Source organism: Zootoca vivipara, chromosome 2 (genome assembly GCF_965207765.1).
Source record: "Zootoca vivipara chromosome 2, rZooViv2.hap1.1, whole genome shotgun sequence".
Classification (NCBI taxonomy): Eukaryota; Metazoa; Chordata; class Lepidosauria; order Squamata; family Lacertidae; genus Zootoca; species Zootoca vivipara.
The window spans coordinates 29,100,830-29,117,129 of NC_142584.1; the positions used below are offsets into that span (position 1 = coordinate 29,100,830).

Below are 16,300 nucleotides of genomic sequence, written 5' to 3' on the forward strand. Positions count from 1 at the left end.
AGGAATTATGGCTCTGAAAATTCATTCTTCCGCTGTTTTTATTTGATTCTGAGGCTTAGTGAACAGCTTAATTTTCTATCCAGCCTCAGCTCAGGCATCTATTTGTTGTGCTAGGTTTCCAAACCTGAAACAAAAATAGATAATGCCTCTGAGAAGCAGATGGAAAATAATCATGTTCACACTTCTAGAATGAGGGAGGGAAGACTTCTAGATCAGAGGTTGGTGGGTTCAGATAGATATAAGCTAGGCTATCTATTTTTCTTGAAATAACACCCTGGGATTGGAGGGTTTTAAATTTTTTATTTCTGACTACTTTGCAAAAACACCTGACTTCTCCATCAGGTTGCATTGTCACTTTTAATCTGCAGTTGTCTGGGTGATCTTTGCCTGCAATTCTAAGCTCTCCCCCACAAACTGAAGGCCAGAAATATACTTCAAAAATTGAAAGTTCTAATTCTTGTGACCGACCTTAAGGAAGGATCTAGGAGGTGGTTGGTGTTCTAACTGCTTGTCCTTTCACTTAATATATGGAGCACTGATTAAAAAACAGGTCAAATGAACAAGTTAAGCCAATGACCCCTAAGCTCTGCTTCCATCCTTTCTCACAAGGTACACTAATCTATCTTCAGTAGCAAAAGGAAGAGTTGTGTCATTTACTGAGACACAAAATGAAACCGGACTCAAAGAAGTCAAAGTTCACATGCACACCATACATCTAAAACACATTTAAAGTTCATGGTTTCCCTTAAAGGATCCTGGAAACTAGTTTACCCTCACAGAACCACAATTTCCAGCATCCTTAGCAAACCACACTTTCCAGTATTCTTTGGGGGCAACTGTATTTTAAATGTGTGGATGTAAACTTGTTCACTGGGCTTTAAATAAGGGTCTGCATACATCTGCGGCCGCTGCTGTTTAAAGATGGGGCTACACGCAGCGCTTTGCATGTTTAGCGCGGAGAACAGTGGGAGCTGCTAACTAGTGGGCAAACCCAGGGAAGACTAGGCATAAAGGCAGGAAATGCTGCCTTGATAATCCTAGCTCCATAAGGACGCCATGTTACTTCTATTCCTGAAGCCAAATTTGAATAGGGTAATCTTTCATAAGCTGCCCTGAGAGCCTTTCAGGGCTATGAAGTGGGATAAACATTCTAAATGAAAATACGCTGCAATACGGGGCTGGGGGAGCAATCACACAAACTGTAGCAGACTCAGGATTACAATCACCCTTAGGTGGTGTTGAAATTGGGGGTTGGGGGGTTGGAGAAGAGACGGAAAGTTCTGGGTGGGGCTGCAGTGAAGGGAAATAATTGGTTTTAACACTTTCCCTCTGTTTAACTTCTCCCCTTCGGAAGCTTTTGCAAAGGGATTTAAATTAAGAAAACCAGATGTGGAAAAGTGTTACTCCCACTTCCCTAGTATAGTACTGCACCAGTCATTAAAAAGAAAAGAGCAGATCCCAATAGTATTCAAATACATATGTACATTACATGAAAAGTCTAGAAACTAGTTTCTGCTATGGAGCTAAGATCCTTAGGATTACTGATTCACAAACTAGGTTAAATCTAGATTTCTTTGTTTTTGTTTATTTTGAGCAGCTCACCATATGGCAGAGTACTATTAGGACAAAATAACAGCCAGATTTTACTGTAGGATGGCTGAACACTACTGAATGAGTGTGAATTATATGGCGGGGCAGATGGCAATAGCTTCTGCACAACCCAAATTAGGAAAAAGCACACATATTAAACTGCAGGCAAAATTAACTTGGAACGCCAGTAACTCGAGGGCTTTTCTAAAAAAACAAACAAACAAACAACTGTTTTGAAGAAATGTTTTTGCTAAATGTTAAGACACCAGAGACAAAATTGTTCTTTACTCTCATTAAGTACAGGTGGCATAGATTCATATGGCAAGTCCATAAAGAGGTGGTTGTTTCATTTTGAGCCCACTTAATGGTTTTAGTCGAAACTCTGGCCCCCTTCACTTTGTTCTCCTGAAGCTGCAGTGTGGGGCCATGTCTCTGGTCCCATTCCTAACAGCACACCTCTGCTTGGCTCCCCATTCGTCTTCCCTGCAGCAGGGAGGCCTCTGTGTTGAGACATCCCTGGTTACTGCAAGTCTTAACAGTGTTCCAGGAGCCAGGGAATCCAACACCTGTCCAGATCTTTGTGCATAGGCTTACCTGCTTCACATCTCCCTGCCAATGGCAGAAGGAGTAATGTATTAGGGTGGGGCCAGAGATAAAGCCCCCCGCCCAGGCCCTTTTCTACCCAGGTTGCTTCCTTGTGAGAATAATACATTAAGAGAGCTGCTCTGGATTTTAAGTTATTTGCTGGACAAGGCAACTATAATCCTACAGCTATAGTTAGCCAGTATGAAAGAATTACGTAGCCAATGACATGCCAGCACTACGGTACTTCTTTATGATGAATGAACAGAGGCACTGGCATCCCATCAGTGCTGACTAAGTCTTGTCGAGGCAACACCAAGTAAGTGAAAGGAAGTAGGTCGGTGCCTGACAGCAGCGCTTCTCAAATTGGGCCATGGAAATGCAATCCAAAAAGCACCCAGAGTAAATTGCTCCCACACTTGTAAAAAGCAAGTTTATATCAGCCTTGTATTTAAGCGCTCGCCTAGCAGCCACTAGCCAGGGGTGCAGAACTTACGGTCCTCCAGATACAGTTGAACTATAACTCTCATCAACCTGGGCCACTGACCACGCCTGATATAGCTGTTGAGAGTTGTAGTTCAGCAACATCTGGGGAGCCTCAGGTTTCCCACTCCTGCCATGGGCAATCAGGAATTGCATGCAGGTGTGGGAGCAAGCTAGGGCAGGAGAGGTGGGGAGCTCACCTCTTTCCTCTTGGCACTGAGCACAGAAAGCGGGCTGGGGGAAGAAAAGCCCCTGACTGCACCCAGACCTTTTATGGTCGTGTTTTGTATGTGGAACTCCCTGCCTCAAGAGCTTTGATTATCGTTCTTTGCACTGGTATTCTGCTTCCACTTGACAACTTCGTTTTCAACAAGCTCTCAATCCTGTTCCTAGATCAGCGTTAAGTACTTATTTACTGCTGACATTTAAAATGGTTTCCCCCCATTCTTCTTTCAGTACTGTTCAGTAGTTATTGTTATGCATTTTATGATTTTAATGATATAGAATATTGCTGGTTCTAATTCTGAGTACTTGCTGTATTCTGTTGGCTGCTCTGAGTGTTGCCGTAAGGAGGGAAAACAGGAACAAAACTAATGCAGCAGGTTGTTGCAAGAGGGACAGATAAGTTCTTATTCAAGCACTCTTAAAAGTGCTGTAAAAGTGAGGTGTGCCTTCAGTTTGAAAGAGAATAAGGTCTGGAAAATACTGAAACAAGAATTCACCTCTGAATGCATATCTTCTACTGCCAGGTATATTGCTAGGTGAAGGACAAGCCCTTGTCTATCTCACTTTTGGAACGGCCAAATAAAGCCTATCTGCAGTGCAACTGAAGACGGCAGTGTAAGTGATACATAACCATCCAGGGTATGAAGGTTTTACTGTTTGTTTTGCTTAGCCACTCCAGGATATAGTATTCTGCTGGGTAAGTAGTATAGTGCAGCAATCTTTTAGATGAGTCAGGTCTCCCAAAGATTGACCTGCTACTTTTGGAATAATCCCACTGGAGGCTTAACAGCCATCTGACTTTTATTACAATCATGTGTATTCTACATGACTGTATAATGTCTGGGTTTTTTTCTGAGCTTCCACATTTCATGGTACAGTTAAGAGACTGTGACTGCCACTGGTGGTAGGAATCACTCCATTTTGTCAAGTTTTGATTTTGACTGGTTTCCTAAATTTACATCTCAACCCTTACTTATTAACTCTTTTTGCTATATGACTGTTTCAGCATCCGATGCTAAGAAATGCATGGTACAGTGAGATAGACCCAGATCTATTGTTCTGTGCTCAATAGCGAGTTCTGACATCTTCCTTTCCACTTTTGCCTGTAGCAGTGGTTCCCAACTGGTGGTCTGAGGACCCCAGGGGTCCACATAACCCACCTAGGGGTCTGTGGCACCATCCACATAAGAAAAACTACCATACAGGTATCAAAAATTTCAAAAGGAGGGATCCACAGTACTTAGCTAATTTGGAACCACTGACTTGTGGTGTATCTCACCCTTTGGTGATAAATCCACCCTGCTTTTTCCACTTCCAACTTTCCATTTCCTCCCAATCACACTCCCAGATTTTCATATCACCTCCCACAAATTTCAGTGGCCACACCCCAGGTCAATTTCACATTCATCCCAGCAGAATCAACACTGCTGTCTTTACAACTACCTCTTCTAGAAACCAATACTATTCCAAGAGCACACAAGAGGAGGGGAAAGGGGGAAAGCCTTGCTAAACTATTTGTTGTTGTTGTTGTTTAGTCGTGTCCGACTCTTCATGACCCCATGGACCATAGCACGCCAGGCACTCCTGCTAAACTATAAAAGCTAACAAAACAAAAATTAACTCCACAAGAAAGCTCAGAAGTCAAAGCAGATGCCTTGCCTTAAAACCCAGGTGGGGAACCTATAACCCTTACAAATGTTGATGGTATCCAACTTCCATCAGGTCCAGACAGCATGGCTGATAAGACTGAGAAGATGGGAGTTGTAGTCCAGCAACATCTGGAGGGCTGCAGGTTCCCCACCCCTGCCTTAAAATTTCTGGCAGTTGGCTTTGAAGAAATATGCTGTTCTATAAGCAGATAACCCATTAGATGTGCAAATAAAGGCAAAATAGATAGAAGTCCTTATGAATTTATTTACACAATTATTAAAGTACACAAATACAGTGGTAATACAAATGAGGTGTTCCGAGATAACTTGATACCAGTACACAGGTTTAGAGAGACATTCTAAGTATATTTTCAGTAGGTGATGGTGGGATTTAACTATAATGGAAGGGTGCGGAATGCCCACAACCAAGTACAAGTCTAGAAATTTGCATCAGTCAACTTTTTAAGTATAGTACAGCAATTGAAGGTTCCAGATATATATATATAGAGAAGAAGAGGCTGCCTTTATAAGTCTCTAACATTACATCATTTGACCACAAGTATTTACAAAGAAAGCACACAGAAGTGTAGAACTGTACAAAATGGAAGTGCACATGCCCAAAGAACCAACATCCACAGTAACCAAGTGATACAGTTATGCAAAATTCTCCATGGACCAACATTTAAAAACATTCCCATTGCACTTCCCCAATTGTGGGTTGCATCAAATCAAGACTTTTAAAATACAAATAAGCACTTCGTTAATGTTCTAACATAGCTAAAGGAAAGCGACAAGATTGTTCATATCCACAAAACTAAAAAGGAACTGGCAAAGCTTTGAAACAATAATTTTTTTTTGCAAATGAAGAGAAAAAGAAAACCATGGAGTTCTATTAGCCACCAAGTTTCCAAGGAAGCATGAATCTCACATTTGTTGATTAAAAAGTAGTAACACAACATATCTATGTATTGCATCTTCATTCCCAAGGTGGGACTGATGGTACTTTGAGTGGTATTTGGTATGACTCACATGCCTTCTACTTTCCCAGATTACAGTGGGATAAATATATTGCTCATGAAAACAAAGGTTCTTCCATATTTATAGCTGGCACACTCATTTGCTAAGGTAAATGTTTTGGCCATTACTTGTGTATATCATCAGCTGAAGGCCAGTTGTTCCAGACTTGCACACTTTAATGTTAAAGAATTCAACAAGCTTGAATGTTCTCTTGGCATCTCGCACCAGGAACATTTTGTTTATAGCTCGGAGCCTTGGCATAATGCAGCAAGCTCTAAGCACTTGTCGTTCTCCGCGTACTCAAGAGAAGCACACCTACTACAACGCTGCTCACACCGCAGTGACAGCATTCAGATTTTATTGGCATCTGTACCAAAAACCAAGCAGAAATCGTGGATCCTGTCACTCACATGGAACCCTGCTCTATGAATACATTTTACATTCACTTAATAAAACCTTCCTGAACAGGTTATTTTAGAGCTTTGACTTTTGTTCTTCAGAGTCTATGAAGTGATCTTATCACCTCTACTGGGTTTGGCTACTTCTCTTTAAAATTATCTTCTGCTCTTTCTTGGACAGTAGTAGAGACGAATAAACATTGAAAAAAAAACCATGTTTATGCTGCATGGTGACTGAACTTTAAAAGAAAGAAAGAAAAGAAAACAACCCTGGAAGAACAAGGCAGCCAAAAGCAAAGATAAAAAAAAATGTATTAAAAAAAATATTGAGAATACTCCTCTGTAAAATGGGACCATACAAAAGTAAACAGTGTAAAATAAAAGCAGACTGTTCTAATTCATTTACACATTCCCTGCCTGACTTAAGTTTACAAGAAGTTTCAAGTCTTATTTTTATTTTGTTTTAAACTTCAGGATTCTTCACATTTCTACATAGGTTCCAAATCAGACAAAACTGAGATTGATTTTTTATTTTTTTTTACAGAGAGTTAAGCCAAGAATCTTAGCAAAATGAATACAAAACTTTCTTAAACCAAGTAAAAGATTTATAGTTACAGTAGAACAATAAAAAGGGGGGAAAGGCTGCCGCCTGTGGAGGGAGAACTGAAATGGCTATTAAATAACAGGCGGTTAATGCTGTAAACCGTCTCTTCCTTTTCCAGCTGTGTTGCTAGAGAGTTCACATAAGGTTATCAGGTTTCTGGCCAAAGCCCCTTGTAGTGGCAACTGCTGGATTCTGTCCATGTTCCTGCGAGTATCTTTAAGTAGCAAGGAGAGATCCAGTTGTATTATTTCTTCTGCTCTAGTTTGGGGTAGTTTTGCTAGTAAAAGCCATTGGTAACATAGGAGATCAGCCATGCATTATCTGCCCCTCAATGGCAACATTTCACCGATGCACAGCAGACTGGAGAATACTGGTCGTCGCCAGAGCAGGAATCTATTGAAGCCAAGGAACAGGGTGTCAATATCAGCCCACACCTACTGAAACGGCATAAAAACTGATCCATTAGTGTCTTCTTGGCCACTCCTCATAAATACAACTGAGCAGATGCATTCACTTCAGAAGGATGAAATGAGTGTGCACAAATCTACGTCCTGATAGAATCGCTGTTACACCCAACAGGTGGCACCCATGAAGTGAATGGCATTTTCCTTTTGCGTAAAGGCTAAGGCAACAAAGGCACCTCATGAACAAGGAGAAATAGTATGAAGAACAAGGAAAGAAGCACATGCTGGCAAAAAAGACCGGATGACTTGGGTAAGTTCTTGAATCAGTAATGAAACCCAAATCAAGAGATAGGGTGATAAATGCAAGTGTTATATAAATCTTTTTAGCAGCAACACTGTATTGAATATGTTCTACGATATCCTTTCCATAGCATATGCCAGTATTAAGCAAGGCCCCTGTGAACTCTGCAATCAGAAATTTGCGCCAAACCTGGCAGTGTAGACTGTCAATCACAACCAGAATGCTGAAAGTGATGAGGATTAAGTGAATTCTAGGATCTAGAAGTCATTGGCAGTCTCAGTTTGTGGAGGATTCAGCATACCTGAATGAAGGACCAATTTCTAAATAATTGCCCCAACACTTTGATCAGCCACTGAATTACCTACAAATTCTCTGAAAGTCCTCCGGCTTTTCAGTTCAAAATGAAAACTGAAGCTTGCACAAATCTGATGGTGAGAACAGTTTCAAAGGATCCATCCATACTTCGTTCAAGCCTTCTGGAAGCATTCCTAAATTCAATATTACAGCAGCCAAAATTAAGCTACTTAGCTCTGTGTAATGTTTGGACTGACAGCAAATAGCCTGTTTACATGGTTTTGACCCTTGGAAGAATTGGGACTATTCTTTTGATGCACAGTTCATAGGGACCTGTTATTAAGTCAAACTGCAGCAGCGGTGATGTTTTGACATGCAACAAGAGGTTAATCATTACAGACAAAGACCTTGATAGTGGACTGGATTCTACAGTTCTTCTCTCAGAGGCAATTTTTACCCACTTTAGTTGCTAAAATGTTGATCTTTGCCGTCTGACACATTTCAATTCCCTGCCGCAGCCACCACCACCACCGCCGCCACCACCACCACCAAAATGTGAGGTGGGATAAGCTAGCTGAAAAATTCCCATAGAGTACAAAATACAGGCACATTACATCTCTATTGTGGTCCTGCCTTTGTTTTAACACACTCTCAAGACAAGCAGAAGGAAGCATCCCGTTAGGAGGGCCCAGTGTGAACTCTTCATTCAAGGTGGTTCAGAAGAGAATCCTCTCGCTCAGTCAAAATTATAAACAGCTGGATTATCCAGATGATCTGACCCATGTGGATAATCAGTTTGCTAATGTAATTAACAAAGTAAAGGGCTATGGAATCAAATGAACACAAAAGCAGCAGGGAGAAGAGAAATAAGGTAGTGAGAGATTAGTGTAATATGGAGTTATAACAATGGTGGGGAGAGGGAGAGAGCCCAATAATAGGATCTAAGCAACAAGAATTCAGTCTGACCAAAAAGCAAAAGGAACAGCTTCTACAGGTTGGCAACAAGCTACAGATTGTCTGCACACAAACACACACACTTCATTTTACTCTGCTGAAGCTCCTTCTATCATCAAGACAAAAAGATCAATCAATGGATAAGCTTTAGAACTGCTGCTATCACAGGCATCCATTCATTTTCTATCCATGCAATCATTTAGAAGTCTCCTGTAGAGTCTAGAGGCACAGTTGCAAGCTTCATTGTCAGTTTGAAAATGTTTTTTTAATCTTTGGCTGCTTGTGGGAAAGGGACGAGAGTAAAAGGCTGCATTAATGCTCTGTTCTAATCATACTTAAAAGGTAAAGGTGCCCCTGACCATCAGGTCCAGTCGTGTCCGACTCTGGGGTTGCGGCGCTCATCTCGCTCTATAGGCCGAGGGAGCCGGCGTTTGTCCTCAGACAGCTTCTGGGTCATGTGGCCAGCATGACAAAGCTGCATCTGGAGAACCAGAGCAGCGCACGGAAACACCGTTTACCTTCCCACCGTTTACCTTCCCTATTTATCTACTTGCACTTTGATGTGCTTTCAAACTGCTAGGTGGGCAGGAGTTGGGACCGAGCAACGGGAGCTCACTCCATTGTAGGGATTCGAACCACCGACCTTCTGATCAGCAAGCCCTAGACTCTGTGGTTTAACCCACAGCGCCACCTAGGTCCCTTAATCATACTTAAATTAGGCAATTAAAAGACAACATTAGCCTAACTTTTCACAGTACTGGATACTTGTGGGTGATTGAGTTTTATTGCTCTATCCACTTTTTAGTTATTTTAAGGTTTATAGCTGTGAAAATGTTTGATCTGATTCCTGCTAAGATACAAGGAGTCTGTGAGTAATAAGAAACCTTTCATTTATATCCTCCTCAGGGAAATGGACTTGCTGAAAGTGTTGGAAGGCATGTTATTTAAAGTTCTAGTTCTGCAACAATACTTATTGCAGACTCTCAGCTATTTAAAAAAAGACTCACATGCCAATCAATTTTAACTTTTACTAGCAAACGTAACAATCTTGTGATTAGCAGAACTAAGGCCCCCTTCAGATGTGGCATTTCTCCTATACCTGGTACAATTCCAAATTGGTTAAGATTCAATGGCCTGGTTCATACATCACGGCAAGCCAAAGACAGTAAGCTTATGGAGACTATGCAAATTTGAGGACTCCCAGAAAGTAGATAGCAGCTCCTCATCTCCCAAATCTTGTGTACTCCTACATCAGATTTTTTTTTAATTGTCTGTTTGGTTGTACGTCACTTTGGGCTGCCCTGGACAAGATAAAATGACTAACGAATTTAATAAATGAAAATAAATTAATAAAATGCTAAGCCAAAGTTTGGCTGAGCATGTCACCCAAGCCCAGGCCGGTGGACAAGTTCTTCTTCGCTAACCTTGAGTTGTACGGGTTTTTCTTGGCCAAAGTTCATGGTTAGTAAGGAGAGGGCTTAAGCACAAGCCCAGGTTTAGATGATGCACTAAGCTAAAACTTAGCTTAGAAGCAGAAGCCTGCATATTTGAGTAGTCCTGGTAAGTCACTGCTTGGTTTACAGACATATACACCAGGCTAGTGAATTAGCAGCAAAACAGAAGGCTAAACAAGGCATGTACTCTGTCCTTTACTGGGATATGATTTCCAAGTGAGAAAAAAATCCCACATGAAGGACCTTAAGTATTCCAGTACCACACTGTAGGTTACCCTGCAAATATACCATCTGGTCTATCGACAGTTATGGAGCAATTCTAGTGAAGTACTACAATTTTTCAGGGGGGGGGGGAGAAATAGTTTTAATTATTTTGAAGCACACCTACTACTAAGGTTATCTGCAAGGTAGAAGGAAATAAAGTGCTGAAAGACATGAAAAGCCACCCAATTTGATGTCCCCGCAGGAGTGAATCCAAACCCACCCGCCAAGCTGGTGTCTCGTGAGAATGGACTCACCCAGTGCTGCTTTCCAACGAGAAGGAGACGAGCAACTACTTGCCATGGTGTTCGAAAGGAATGCTATTCTGAGGTGGGGGGGAAAAGACAGCCATTTGTAACAATTCCACTGCCCAATATATAATTCCCAACTATGATTCTAACTGGAGCTGCTCTGAATTTGGAATGGTTCTTGATTCAGAGGCCTCGCAGACACTGATTCTTCAGCTATTTGAAAGCCACTACAAAGCTGACAACTTCCTGACTTTAAGGAATGTGTTTTCAACAACTAGTGGTTTAAAGAAAGGCTGCTTCAGCAGCAGGTGGCAACCAACAGTTTTTGGAGGTGCTTTTTGTTCCAGTAACTCTCAGCTCAAAAGCATCACCATCATGTTAACTGTTTATTGCCAGCACTGGCCACTGATTCAAAAAACATTTTCCTGTGTCACAACGACTACTCTGCACAGTATTTCAAAACTCTTTGCAAAGGAAGAGAACCCTCATCTCATTAGCACTAAAGTGTGTACCAGCTCAATCTGAAGCCTTCTGGCTGTGATCCACAAACAAGCATATGGGCACAACTTTGAGAGTTAAAGCAGCTGGCCTTTTACACTCTCTCCATGACAGCACACAACTTAGATCTTGCAGGCTTACTAATCTCACAGATTCACATCTGTGTGTGTACCATTGGCAATTCAAAAGAATCTCATATTCCCAGGGAAACAAGCTAATAAATGCCAAGTTTTTCATTCAATCTGGTCAAGTAGAGTTAGTAGGGATCACAGCTTCCTGATTCAAGAGTCTATTCCCCCCAGTGGTTCTCAATGCCCCTTTTCCTTTATGCACGGAGCAGTTAACACAATGTTCACACCTATACACACACCAACACTTAGCAGCTGGAGGTGGAGCTTATCTAAGTACAAAAAGGGGGGTGGGAGAGAGAAAGGCCCTCTTACTTTGGGGGCAATCACTGCAACATCAGAAGAAGCATTCAGTTCAAGCTTTAAATGCCCTCTACCCATCCCCCAAGTATGTAAAGCTAAATTCAGCAAAATTGCAGCAAAGGTTTTTGTTGCAGTCTAAGCCATCTAGAAGTGAGAGGGTCAACTGTTTATTCACAGAAGGCACATCAGCACTTCCCATCCTTCAGAAGATAGCCAAGCTTGAAACCATCACATTCTTCAAAAATGAGTTTGTAAAAGGCACTATGCCATTCAGGTAGCAAAAAGGAAATCTGTGTACATGATAATCAAGAACGTGACCAATTTTGTTTTCTAACCAATGCAAGCCCCTGCATCTTTCCCATGGTAATGGAAAAGGACAACCAGAATTCCCAAAAGAACAGAACCTCTGAACATGTTTGGGAAAACTTGTGTTTGAAACGATGAGAGAAAGATTAGAACACACCTGATGAATCAAATGTTACTTCATTTAAATAAAGGCCCACTTTTACAGAAGAATGTGAAGTAAAAGGAATGGCTAAGGGAAGACATCCAAACAGCACTACTTATATAGCAGCACTACAAATACATAATGAGCAAATAAACTTCATTGATTAAGATAAAGCAATACTGAGGATATGGATCAATTCACAGGTCAGCTGAAATTCCCTTAGGAACAAGGAATAGGCCACGTGCACTACCACCACATGTGCTATGATATGCTATGGCATGCATAATTACAGCTACTTTTCAATCTATGGTGGTGTGCATACAGTTTCATGCACAAATACAGAATCATATCACGAGTATGATGGGGAGTGTCCCTGCAGCTTCACTACACACAAAACCTCTGGCCAGCAATTCATTAAAACAGCCTTTAGGCCAAGAGTGAGAAGAATAATTCATTAAAACAGCCTTTAGGCCACGAGTGAGAATCTAATTTCATGCAGGAGGGGAGAAAAGACAGACTGGTGGTTGAGAAGCCAAAAGAGATGAAGCAATGGAGAGGGTAGAGAAGCCCTTGGTAAGCAATTTGTTCAGACCACTAGCCAAAGAGGGAAAATTGTCGAGAAGGGGCAAGGAGAAGAGAAGCTGAAATGGAGAGCCATGGAGGAGAGGAAGCCATCTAAAGCTATCAGTTCAAACCTTTGGCAACAGTGATCTGTCCTTCTCCAGTCAGCCTGCTAATGCGGGAGAAAAGTGGGTGGCCTGTTCACTTTTGGCTTTGGCCTTGTCCACTGCCATCATGTTGCCCACCTCCAGAAGGGAATGTGGCCAGTTATTCAACAACAACAAAAGGGAATACGGCCCACCCCCTATGAATCCAAGTATGTGTCAAGACTATTCTCTTGAGTGATCCAGAGGGAGCAGTCCTTTTTTTTGTATTTTCTCAAAAGGCAAAGCCTCTGTAGTCCATTTTTTTGGTTGAAGTGATAAACTTGTGGGGGGGTTGTACCTCTTCAGATCATGAATGGGGGTTTACATTAACTAAATACTCCTTCATACAATAGATTCACTTCATATGTAGAAGTAGGTCAGTGAAAAGGCTAGAACCCTTCCACCAAACATCTAGTTTTCCATGTGGAAAGATTTGAGAGGTATGTGTACTGAGGAACATTTGGTCATCAGTGCCCCCACCAGTAGTCTGGAGGTATGCATATGACTGAGGTGGAGTTTTCTTGCCAAATGTCTGACAGAATGCCAACCATTTGCAGATTTAGACATACCTTGTGTATTTTTTGTTCCAAGAAACCCTGCTCCATTTCCAGTATTCTCCTCCCAACCACTATGATTTTGAAGGTGGTAAAATTGATTGCAGTTCTGCATTGCAGCCTGGCTTTCCTTCTATTCATCCTCTAGGGAAGGCTTTTGACCACCCTACTTTATGACTCTCTAACTTTAGCAACCCAGCATGAACCACAACATTAGTCTTTAGTGGCTCTCCATTTGATCTCTTACATGGCCAGTGCCACTAAGTATGGAATCGTGTCACTTGGCCCACAACCACACCAATTGGAAGGAATTTTTGGCAGAGGCCAAAGCATGAATCTGGTCAATGTAAAGGACCTATAAGTTTAGCATTTTTATTTAATACTGTACAGTAGAATTCAAACATTTGAGAAAAAAATTGTCCCTCTTAAATCACTTCTCTGATCTTTATTAACTCTTCTTTCTTCACCATCTTCTGCCTTTTGTCTTATTTGCTCTTCCTTCTGCCTTTCTTTCTCTGCAGCAACTTCAAAGTCTCAGCTCCCCGCAGGCTCCACACACAACCCATCCCCTGGTGTACCTGCTAGAGTGGTCACCAAGGAAATAGTTAATGTTGACCATAAGGTATCATTACTGGGATTTAATGCTGACAGACGAAATATTACTGGGGTGCCAGATAAGAATTAACATAATTTAATCAAGTTTGAGATGCTTTGGAGCTGTGGAAGAGGCTATTGTGCTTGGATTGTAACTATGAAAAATTACAAAAAATATATGTATCTGACTGATCTCATGGCAACATAAGCATAGTAAGTAGGCTATATTATACCTACTGCAAGAATTGTGATTTGTTAGGAAAGCAGGGTCTTCATGACCAAGGGAAACTCTCTAAAAGCGGTAGCAAAGACATTTAGCCAAATAAATTAGTACTAAAGTGGAAATCTTCAAAGGAAAGAAGACAGCAAGACCTTGAGTCTTTCAGTGTGTCAGCACACAGAGGTAGGCAGAAAGGGACGTCACACATTTGTATACTGTAGTTCTGTTAAGGGACTAGCCAACCTGTATTTTTTGTTGCTGCTAAACCTCTACACCACAATGCTGAACTCCCCGCCCCCACAGGCTACCATGCACACCACTATAGTATAGCATGGGGAAAGCAGTTCAAGCCAGTAACCAGGAAGGATGCATGGGCAGACAACTGTTGTAAAATTACTGGCAGAGAGCCAGAATCATAGCCAGTTTTCTGCTGATAGAAACACACCAGTGTTACAGTGGCAAAGGAAGTGTGGGCTGGTACCATTTGCTACTTAGCAGGGGCAACTCTCACTCACCCCAGGAAAGTGGCAAATTTCAAAACTGCAGCCAATTTCATTGAAGAAACAACTGCACTACACTTCGTACATTCTCATTTCCAAACTCAAAAGCCTCAAGTTTGGCTAGAAGGATATTTTTGAAACAGTATTTAAAAGCTATTGTGATAGACCAATCTCCTTTCGTTCAGGAAGTGCTGGATTCCGTACTCTTAATCTTCATTCTCTTTTCTCTGAATAGAAAATGTAGGTCACAGAGATTTCATACATTTGTGACTTTTCAAAGAGGGTCATTTGTAATTGCATCAAGTACGAAGTGTAATGCTCCACTGCATTATGATCACCATTTTGTGAAGCACCTTGCTCAGTTTTTGGGGAAAAAAACACCAGTTGCACATTACAGATTACTCAGACAAACAAATTCTTATGAAATACTCGCCCTTTGCTAGGAAGAATGAGGTACATGCGAGAGGGCTCATATACTAAGATACTTCATTTTGTAGCAGACAGGGAAAATATACCAAGGAACATCAGTGCCATCAGACTATTCATCCTCCAGAGTTTTTATAGTCAGTAGAAGTTAACATGATCTACTACAGAAATTGGGAGTGGATCCTCTTTGGTTTGAATTCCACTGTTAACCCACAACTACTTCTTACATATATGGAGAGGAAGCACCCCGTTGTCCAGTCAAGTACATACAAGGAAGGGCAATGGCAGCAAAGCAGCTGGAGAGGGCTACAGCTAGTAGAAGGGAATTTACCTTAATCAGTTTGGAATTTATCTACTTGGATTTTCACTTTTGGGATTCTCAAGCTTTAATGAGCCAGGTTCCCAAGATATTTATATTTACAAGATGAACCAACTGAAGTTTTAGTCTTGTTTGGCTCATAACCTGTCAGGTGCTTTTGGAATGAGGTCCTGAGAACAGAATGAGCAGTCGTCTCATCCTGAAATACTGTGAATATGTTTAAAGTATGTTTCTGAACCAGTTGTTAAGCTTTTAAATAAATTATTTTACTTCAAACAAGTAAACAAAAAAAGATGTAAAGACTCACTAAATTCATGAGCTGGTAGAACACACTCATGAATGATTTGCAGGGGGTGGAGGGTTGGTCTATTGACACAGTTTTTGTAATTGGTCCTAGGATCTCTGCTGGAGCGGTACAGAAATATTTCAAACTACTTTTTACCCACTTAGCACAGCCAAGGCAAACTTCACAGTTCCATACCAATTTTTTATAAGGTAGTCATTTCAGATGAAAATGACCAATTAAATGTGCAATGCAAACCATCATCACAAACAGAGAGCTAGGAAAGAGATACACTGATCTAGCCAAGACTTATTGGATGTTTACTGCCTTCTAAGTTCAATAATCAAAAACAACAAGATTTTCAGATATTAGATGCAATTCATTCTGCTTTTCAATGGCCCTGATGTAAAGGAAAGCAAGCAACTACACCTCAGAGTCTAAGAAGTGCTTTATTCCAGGTCATTTGAGTTGCAAATATGCACTTTCTTCCTCTTCCTTCGAGGTCTGTTGGGGCTTGGCTTTACAGATGGAAGATAAAAGAAATAGTCTCAAAACTCCAAAAGTTTTATTTTTTCTTCTTCAAAATTATCAAGTCTGCAATATACCCATAAGACACACTCATTTAAATCCTGGAGAGAAACATCTTCCCCAGCTCCATCCCAGCTTAGAGTAGGGATCAAGGAGATCTTATCCACTGTGAATCTGACCAGTATATATTGAAAGAATGGGGAAATATGCTTTATAGACCTCTTATTCATTTCCTAGAGTAGACATTTGTTGGATATTAACAATAGGAACAAGAGATTCAGAGACTCATTCAAAAAGCTACCATCTGATCTGCCTGACTGGAGGT

At 41.2% G+C, this 16,300-nt stretch overlaps 1 protein-coding gene across 3 annotated transcripts in view; it reads right to left on the reverse strand.

Annotated features, from left to right (window-relative positions):
- Positions 1 to 4,774: 4,774 nt before the first annotated feature.
- The window catches only part of CSNK1D (casein kinase 1 delta), a 33,360-nt gene continuing 21,834 nt past the window's right edge, over positions 4,775 to 16,300 (reverse strand). Inside the window, exons 9-10 of one of the 3 annotated variants that reach the window (XM_035104316.3) lie at positions 10,474 to 10,541; positions 4,775 to 6,941 (exon numbers count right to left, since the gene is read on the reverse strand). In XM_035104316.3, coding sequence (XP_034960207.1) covers positions 10,509 to 10,541 — 33 coding nt within the window. In that variant the 3' untranslated portion in view covers positions 4,775 to 6,941; positions 10,474 to 10,508. Of the gene's footprint in view, positions 6,942 to 10,473; positions 10,542 to 13,450; positions 13,687 to 16,300 lie in introns of those variants that run through there. The other 2 variants (XM_035104315.3, XM_088663063.1) reach the window with 2 other exon arrangements.